We start from the raw sequence: 10,029 nt of genomic DNA, 5'->3' as shown, positions 1-10,029 counted from the left end.
CATGTTATTTCCATTAAAGCAGGCCACATATATTTACATCCTAGTCTTTGGGGATGGGGTAGCTCAGTGGTGAAGGTGTTGGACTACTGCTTAGAAGGTTGTGAGTTTGAACCTCACTGCCACTCCTGGGCCCCTGAGCAAGGCCCTTAACTCTCAAATGCTGATCTGTATAAAATTACAATGTAAGTTAAATGTAAGTTGCTCTGGATAAGGGCATATGCAAAATACCTTATGTAATCTACTTATAAAAAAACAATCTGGTCTCTTTTCTCACTAACATCTGTGTAGAAATAATCGCTGATTCCTTCACACTCTTTGGTTCTGTTACCTAAATGCTCTTTGGTCTAAATGTCTTGTAAAAGCTCTTCCCTATTTTATGATGATGTGAGGGCCTAGGAGTATTGTGGACATTTTCACATCCTTTAAATGATAATACAAATCGAACGATTAGGTTTAGGTTACCTATTAAACTGTGTGAGGAAATCTGACTGAGCTAGAAAGGTTTCAGACATATTTAAGGCAGACTACATGTCTTTAACACTGTGTTTGTTAAACTGTCTCCTTACACAACATGATCTTTAACAGGCAAACAGCCAAAGAAGTTTAGAGTGTCCTTAAATAACCGTATTTAGGCTTCATACTCAGTATTCCCATCATAGACTACAGATCCACAGCTCTGACCAGGATGAAGCAGTTCCTGAATATTAGATTAGATTAGATTAGATTAGATTAGATTAGATTAGATTAGATTCAACTTTATTGTCATTACACATGTACAAGACAACGAAATGCAGTTTAGGTCTAACCAGAGTGCAATAGCAGTAAGTGCAGGATATACAGTATTTACATGAGTTCAATAAATTAAATAAAATAGTAATATATGTATGTGTATGTACTATAAACATAATATACAGATGGCTATTACTATAGACGTGTGAGTGAGTGAGTGAGTGAGTGAGTGAGTGAGTGAGTGAGTGAGTGAGTGAATGAATGAATGAATGAATGAATGAATGAATGAATGAATGAATGAATTAACGAACTGGATCTAAAATGCTCAAATATAAATCCAACCCCAAATCTCAGCCCTATCCCAGTCCTTGTTTAAATCCCAATTTTTTTTCTAGCACTTTTCATTTTTGTAATTTCTTGTTTCTGTTTTGTGCAAATACATTGCCATAGTCAACGCTGTGATTCTGGAAGGATTGAAAAAGGAGAGAAGCAACTAACCAAACAAAGAAAAACCTTAAAAGCTACAATAAAAACAAGTTTTAAAAAAAAATGCATGTTAAAGAATGTTAGTTTTATCAGACCATATTTGCTAAAACTACATCATATAACAATCTTGTACTTTTTTCTGTGTAAATATTTGGTTCCCTCCAAGCGAGTGCCAAAAACCTCTTGCTCTCTTCCTGCAGATATACAAGCAGTAACATCTGTGCCAAAATTGCTCTAGTTTCACACAAGTGTTTGTTCTTATTACCATTTGAAAATAGACATCTTAACCCTCCAGCATGATTGCATGATTATAGGCATGAGAGTGATTTGTTACCTCAGTATTTGTCTGCAAGTTGCAACACCTTAACAAGCTCTTACAGTCATTCATGTTTTTGTGTGATGATACCGGCTGAGGTCTCAGAATCTCAGACTGTCTGTGACGTACAGCCATCATGTTTGTGATGCTCTGTTTATCACAGTAGATTTATTTCTTATAATTTACAATTTAACTGGTTTAGTTATAAACCTAACTAGTTGAAATGGTTTCATTTAACACTTGGAAGATGAATATAAATATCAAGTTAAATGCATTTCTTTACTGACACCGGTATTTTTAATCAAATGCATTATATTCACAAAGCACGTTAGTTAGTTAGTTTGATTTTGATGATCTGTGCTGTGATCATGACTGGTTTATTTACAAACACCTGCCAGTAGGTGAAGTGACTGCACTAAAGTGCCCCGAGGTGTGAATGAGTGTGTGTGAATGCATGTGTGTTGTGCACAAAGATGTACAGGTGTCCCATCCTGAGTGTATTCCTGCTTCACACACAGTATTCCCAAGATTGCCAACAGATCCACAGCTCTGACCAGGATAAAGCAGTGTCTGAAAATGAATGAATGAATGAATGAATGAATGAATGAATGAATGAATGAATGAATGAATGAACAAAGGAATGAATGAATGAATGAATGAACACTGACTAATTGACTTCAAAATACTTGATATAAAATGTTCACATTCAAATCCAATCACAAATCCAATCACAAATCCGATCACAAATCCAATCACAAATCCAATCACAAATCCGATCACAAATCCAAATTCCAATCCTAATCCCAATTCAAGGACCAAATACAACCAATCCAATTCTTATTCCCAATCCAAGTTCAAATCCCAATTTAATTTCAAATACAACCCCAAATCTGAGTCCTATCCTAGTCTTAGTTCAAGTCCCAAAAATGAGACCTAATCCCAAATCCTCATAAAAATTAAATCCTAAATACAAATACAAACATTTCAAAATACAAAGTCTACTTTGATACTAATCATATCCAAGTTCTTATCAAATTCTGAGCTCCATTTATGTTCATTCTAAATCCAAGGCAAATTCGAATCCCAGTTCAAGTCCCAAATCTGGTTCCAGTTCAAGGTGCAAATCCAAATCCAATCCAAAATCCTAATCAAATCCCAACTGCAGTCCAAATCTTAATTAAATCCTAATTCCAATCTAAGTCTGAGTTCTAACCCCAGTCCCTGTTAAAATCCAAGTCCAATGCTGAAACATATTACTACAGATTTGTTGTTTCAGTTCTGTTCTGTTCTGTACTTGTTTGCTTAAATCAGACTTCCTCAAATTTAAATGCATTTTGATCACAGGGCCTGTTTTCGGAATTAATAGTTAGATAGGTCCTGTACTGCCCCCGTGTGGACGAGCAGTGAACCAGAGGCCAAACCCTGTTCCTCGGTTATCAGAATCAAGGGGTCCTGCTGTCTGTCTGTCTGTCTGTCTGTCTGAACCTCTCTCTCTGTCTCTCTCCCTCTCTCTCTCTCTCTCTCTCTCTCTCTCTCTCTCTCTCTCTTCCTCTCTCTCTCTCTCTCTCTCTCTCTCTCTCTCTCTCACACACACACACACACACACACACACACACACACACACACACACACACACACACACACACACACACACACACACACACACACACACACACGCAGGTTAGTGTTAATTTGGGTGTACATTGGTCAGAGACTCCTTTAATTTCTTTAATTTTTATCTTTGTCAAAAACCCCTGAATCCCAGTTAGAACCTTCCAGAAACAGAGGACCCTGAAGTTATGACCCTGAAGCTATGACCATACACTTGTAGATATAAAGATAAAAATTCGCTCTCTCTCTCTCTCTCTCTCTCTCTCTCTCTCTCTCTCTCTCTCTCTCTCTCTCTCTCTCTCTCTCACACACACACACACACACACACACACACACACACACACACACACAAACACACACACACACACACGTTTCTACTGGAGTCCCTAAACTTTTGCAAATATACCTACATCAGCATGTAATGACGCTCAAGACCACCAGGGTGCATGGTTTATATCATCATCACAATAAATCTACTTCGAGCGCTTATCTAATCTTTAAAATATATATACTATTTACAGAATAGGATGTTCTTACGTCATCATCTGCCAATTTGCTTCGAAAGCATTTATGATACAATATTTATTCAATTCAATTCAATTCAAGTTTATTTGTATAGCGCTTTTTACAGTAGACATTGTCTCAAAGCAGCTTTACAGAACATAAACATAGAGCAGAAGGTAAACATAATTAATGATAAAGGAAATAACGAATAATAAAAGAAATAAGAATTAACAGAATAAAAATTCTAGACTATTATATATATATATATATATATATATATATATATATATATATATATATATATATATATATATATATATATATATATATATAGTTCAGAAAAACTCCCTTAAATTAGTAAAGGAAGAAACCTTGAGAGGAACCGGACTCAAGGGGGAACCCATCCTCATATGGGTGACACTGGGGGTGTGATTGTAATATACAGTCAGTTAAATGTTGTATTGGTGTAAGGATCATGGACTTCAGATCCCCTTTATGTTCTTCAGAAAGACACCATTTTCAGAAGCCTAATAAAGTTGACCAACAGGGGTGTTAGTGTGGTCCTGGTGTCATTGGTTTACACACTGGTCTGATACATAGTGGACTTCTGTAAGTAATTATATATATATATATATTACAAAAAACAAAAAAAAACACAGATTTTATTAAAATTTGCTTTTCCATCATCCACCATCTCAGGTGAGAGAACACCTTGATTAAAAAGACCTAATTATTAAGAATTAACGTGTACAGCAACAACAACAAAGTGTTTTAGAGAATGATATTTACTAAAAAAAATTAACTATTATATCATCTCAATAAGCACGTGCAGGATTTTGTGTGTGTGTGTGTGTGTGTGTGTGTGTGTGTGTGTGTGTGTGTGTGTGTGTGTGTGTGTGTGTGTGTGTGTGTGTGTGTGTGTGTGTGTGTGTGTGTGTGTGTGTTTGTGTGTGTGTGTAAAGGCCTAAAGAATCTAACACCGGTGGTGAAGTCGGTGTTTTTTTTTCTCCACCCGTTTACATTCGCCCAACCCCCACATAGCACAAGTAACCGCCCTTCTTCATTCCCTTCAACCGAACGTGATAACACCCCCTGAAGGCATGTATTAGCGCTATGCACCATGGGAGTCGGAGTCTATTTTCCACATCGCAGCGCTGACAAGCCAACGGGCTTAAACTACAGTCCCCATAGTAACGCACGTCTTCCGACGGTTAACGTCCAATCTGAATATGTGGGCGTGGAAAAATCCGCCCACAAAAAGCTACAAAATACAATAGTGCTTGAGGGAGAAAACAAGAAACATTAGCAGGAATAAGAGAAAAAACAGAAAGCGTACAACGACACAGCGTCCGTATATCATAAATATCGGATTAAGTTGATGGAAAGAGAAAACAGAATGGACAGAAAACGGTGAATATTTTGACGGGCTGATATTTAAATAAAAGTGGGCGGAGCTTCTCACACTCTCTCACACACACACACATACACACACACAGCGTTAAGTTGGATTCGGATTTTGATGCGTTTCGGTGGAAATCCTGTTTTTATTCAGAGCAAAATCACAACCAGGAGGAAGAAAGAATAAATAAAAAAAAGCCCAGACAGTGAAGGTAAAGTGCGTGTTTTGTGTTGTGGGTAATTGTATCTGGGTGGATCTGTAGTGCCCCAGCTTGGCACCGCCCAAACAGGCGGGTGGGTCTCTGTCGCTTCGGCTCTCCGGTGGATGTGCGGCGCAGCAGCAGCAGCAGCCATTCGTGGGGAAAAATAGGCCGTCCTTCTCCGGGCCTTCTGCCTGCCTCTGTCTCCACAGCGTCCGGCCTTTTTTTTCGTTAACAACCTCCTCTCTGGGTTTATTAATGCGGGATGAGTGGTGCGTACCCTCCCTCCTCCTCCTCCTCCTCTTCTCCCTCTCTCCTCCTCCTCACCGTCTCCACCCCTCTGTCTCTCTCTCTCTGTGTCCAACATGTTTCTGTCCTTTTCCCTTCCGTGTTTGTATTTGGTTCTTGCTGCTGCTGCTGCTCTTATATCCACATACAGCTACATTTATACTCCTTGTTTTATCACCACATGTGACATTTCCATTGTGCATCTATCATCAGTGTCGTTGTTTTAGTGCTTAAGCTTAATAAACCTATTTTTAATACATACGGATTGTTAGTTATAAGTCGCTTGGATGTAAATAGATTAATGTTTTGTTTTGCTGACCCTCTTCATCCTCTTCTTCCTTCTTTTCCCCCGTGAACTACCTGAACTAATATGAAGTCAGGTCCAATCCCAAACGCACTACAGTTTAACACGTAGTGCACTAAGTAGTGCGCGTGAGTCCTACTGTAGAGGCAACACGTCAAGGGAATATGGAGCGGTTTGGGATTCGGCCCTAAGGCTGCTAAGCTAATGTGTACTGTGTTGAAAAAAAAATGTCTTAATAATAATAAAGACGTCGAAATCTTTTCGCAGATCAAAAGAAAGAAGTCATGGCGACAGACGGGGGGAAATCAGGTGGTGGTGAAAAGGGAAATAAAGGAAAAACATCAGTACAGGTATTGCATTTCCGAGTGTTCAAAGTTTGTCCTGTCAAGTGCACTAGCTCGCGCACTTCCTGCTCACACTGCACACTTCCGTACTACACAGCACGCATCAAAGTCGTCCGAGGTTATCTTTAGCCCCCTTTCCTACCCCTCTGCCCCGGAGACCTCCTCTTCTGCGTTTGTCTATCATCGACATTATTACACTCTCTTCACTATAGTGAATTTGTTGTGTATTTTAACGTCTTAAGACACAGCTAATAACTAACTAATAACTAACTTGTAATGATTAACTTCCCACGTGGTTGCTCTTTAGTAATCATGTCATGATACTGTCCTATTATAACACCACAGCATCCAAAATAACATTTTACTACACTATTTATATGAAAGTATACATTTTGAACTTTACCCAGCTTTTCCCATAGTACACTCCTTTATACTAGAGTCCCTACGTAGTCCCTACGGAGTCTCTATATAGTCCCTATGTAGTCCCTACATAGTAATTCATTTAACCTGAGCCATGCAAGCAATAAAACACTTACTGACAAGCTGTTATAGGAAATCAATTCACAACCAAAAGCAGACTTTAATAAAGTTGATTAGTTTTTATTTTTCTTATACCACAACAGTTTGACAATACGTTTGTATTAATTATAAGAACATGGAAATTTGATTTGATTTTAAACCTGTGTGTGTACAACAGTCTGAAACACTGTCTGTACTAGAAAATTCCTCAATCCCTTCTGACCAATCAGAACGGAGAATTCAGCACCGCTGCGGTATAAATTTAGATGTGTTACATAATATAGTGCTTTTTTTTTTTTCTTTTTAAATGTGAGTTTGTTTGTTTTTGTCATCAGAAACAGATAGTAATCTGTCTTTGTTGCTACATTTACATCCCGAATATAAGGAAATAAATACATATAAATACGTAAATAATCGTTTTTTTCTTTCGGATATTTTCCTGAAGTTCCAATTAAAGTCCTTTTAGTATTGTACTGTTATAAAAAGCAAAAAGCAGAAGAGAAGAAGTTTGAAAACATTTTTGTCACACACTCTGGATAATACAGGGTCACTTAGATAAGACCAGAGAGTGAGTTCAGCTGTGGCTTGTGTTACTGTCCTGCTGTAGACGTGTTGATCAAGAGAAATTTGACCCAAAGTTGATAGCAAATACTCTCACTGTGGAAAACCTTGGTCTTTAAATCCACTTTTAGTGTGATTAGCTGTAGTTCCTGCCGGATAATGTGCAATGACATTGTTTTATATTTGCTTATTATATATTTTTATATTATATTACTATATATTTTGTATTTCTTTGCTGCACTTCATGGCATTTATTCTGTTTCTATTAGCACTAAAAAAGTAACCCTTTTATTTGAATTGTATGATATCTGTGGACTCATTTTTTCTCAAATGGTTGCGCTAATACAACCTTCTGAATGCATAGCACACATTGACTTCCTCTTTTTTTAAGTTGTAGATAATGGCAAAGTGGTTTTAAAGACAAAGTCGCTTATAGGCGAAACTGTTAATGAGTCACAAAGATCACAACGTCTTCCTGAGTATAACGATATGTATGCATGTATGTTGTTGTTTTTTTTGTATCAGTGTTGCTGTGACCCAGTTTGCAGGCAGTGTGCATGTTAGAAAAGGAGAAATTGTGGTTCACACACACCCACCCACTCTTCCTGTAATCCCGCCCACGTCTTCTGACACTCACTGCTTTCTTTTTTGTTCTCTTTTTTTTATTTTATTTATTTTTTTTTTTTATTGCATGTGTGTGTGTGTATGTGAGCAGGATGCACAGCCATCTCCTCTCGCTCTACTTGCAGCCACGTGCAGTAAAATAGGCGGCGTGGGCGGGGAGGGGCAGGCCGGGGTGCAGCAGCAGATCATCATTGACCCCAGCCAAGGGTTAGTTCAGCTCCAGAACGCCACTCAGCAGCTGGAGTTTCTCCCGGCTCAGTTAACAGGAAACGGCTGGCAGATCATCGCCACTTCGCCTGCCACACCTACTGCAACTGTAACCAAGGACAACACACAGGCTCCTGGCATGGCCACCTTAGCAACCGGGACCAGCATGGTCCCCGTTGATGCCACACCCGGGCGAAAGGTTAAATCGACCGGCGTGAACAATGCATCGATGGCACAGCAGCAGCAGCAGCAATTTCAGATCATCCAGGTCCAAAACATGCCAAATTCCACAGGAGGGATCCAGTATCAGGTGATCCCACACTTACAGACCGCTGACGGTCAGCAGATCCAGATAAATCCCAGCAACCCAACCACTTTAAGCGTCCAGCCTGAGCAGATTCAACTCATTAACGCCTCTAACAACCAAGCCATCCTGGCCACGCCTCCAAGAGCCACGTCAGCCAACGTAGTTTCCCAGAATGTCACAAATCAGGCCATCCCTGTGCAGATTCGCCCCTCATTTCCACTGCAGCTGCAGACCATTCAGGGCACGCAAGCCCCCATGGTCACTACAATACCTATAAACATTGGTGGCGTCACTTTGGCTCTGCCCGTCATCAACAACATGACCGCAGGAGGGGGATCTGTGCAACTGTTGCAGTCGAACGACGTGAACGTAGCCAACGGCAGCCAGTTGATCACGACCAGCATTGAATCAACATCCGGGACCACCAGCTTGACGACCTCAGGGGGCGTGGACTCCATTTCTGCAGAAGCTACAGCCTTAACTTCAGTGTCTATGACATCTGATGCAGGTGCAGAGGGGCAGAAAGACGTACGGTCCCAGGGAGGTGATCCTGACAGCCAGAGCATGTCTCAATCCAACGGGCTGCAAGTGTCCGATCAGCAGGCTCAAGTGCAGCAGTTCCATATCGTCAGTCACCCGGTGCTCCAGCAGATCCAGATCCAGCAGCCGCAGCAGCAAGCGCAGGTACAACAGCAGCCCCAGCAGCTGGTCCAGGGCTCCATCCAGTTGCAGCCGACTCAGACGCTGCAGCCGCTACAGCAGAACGTCCAACTTCAGGCTTTCCAGAACCCAGCGCAGGTCCTGATCCGGGCTCCCACGCTTACGCCAACCGGCCAGATCAGCTGGCAGACGGTGCAGGTCCAGAACGCAGGTATGGCTCAGCAGCTCACGCTTGCCCCGGTGGCCTCAAATCAGAGCGGCGGAGCTTTCACACAGATCACTCCCCTTGCCATCGGAGGAACGCCCATCACGCTGAACGCGGCCCAGCTGGCATCGGGGACGGGCGTGCAGACAGTCAACATTGCAGGCCTGAGCGCCGCCGGGGTCCAGGTGCAGGGTGTCCCTCTCACCATCGCCGGGGTGCAGGGTAAGAGAGTCCGCTGATATACGATTCACTCTTCAGACTAATGCCTTAGAGCCGGGCATCAGCAGCTTGTTTACAGTGTAATGTAGACAACGTGCTGAAATGTCTTTGCAAATGACTTCCAAAGGTCACTAATTATTGCTTAACCTTTAATGATTAGTTTATGGCAGAAAACAAGAAACATCAATTTAATTAAACTGCAAATAGTTTTTTGCTAATAGTCCATCACTCCCTTAATATTGTGTAAGAGTTTAGTGTGTGTAGTGCCACGGTTAGTGTATCGAGGATATGACGTAGAATGCAGTTCACCAGTGAAGCCGTTGGCAGAAGTGCAGCTTCCTGTTTATTTGCAGCATACAGCTGCTGAGGTGAGACTCGGTCCAGAGATTAGAGATTTACACAAAAAACTTACACTGTTAAGGCTTTTATTTATTTTTTTATTTTTTTTATTTTTTTTTAACAAACTCAATAAACACTCTGATTTGAGCAGTACGCAAAAAACACCTTCCTTAGATTGACTTCTAGACACTTCTTCAGTACACGATAC

General features: G+C 40.8%; 1 protein-coding gene across 3 annotated transcripts in view; it reads left to right on the top strand.

Moving 5' to 3' along the window:
* The first annotated feature begins 4,897 nt into the window (after positions 1-4,897).
* The window catches only part of sp4 (sp4 transcription factor), a 10,927-nt gene continuing 5,795 nt past the window's right edge, over positions 4,898-10,029 (top strand). Inside the window, exons 1-3 of one of the 3 annotated variants that reach the window (XM_027175883.2) lie at positions 4,898-5,256; positions 6,104-6,186; positions 7,976-9,485. In XM_027175883.2, the coding sequence (XP_027031684.1) occupies positions 6,121-6,186; positions 7,976-9,485 (1,576 nt within the window). In that variant the 5' untranslated portion in view covers positions 4,898-5,256; positions 6,104-6,120. The other 2 variants (XM_027175884.2, XM_027175881.2) reach the window with 2 other exon arrangements.

Source organism: Tachysurus fulvidraco, chromosome 24 (assembly GCF_022655615.1).
Source record: "Tachysurus fulvidraco isolate hzauxx_2018 chromosome 24, HZAU_PFXX_2.0, whole genome shotgun sequence".
Classification (NCBI taxonomy): Eukaryota; Metazoa; Chordata; class Actinopteri; order Siluriformes; family Bagridae; genus Tachysurus; species Tachysurus fulvidraco.
The sequence above is the reverse complement of the archived record's forward strand: the minus strand, read 5'-3'. Positions and strand labels throughout refer to the sequence as shown.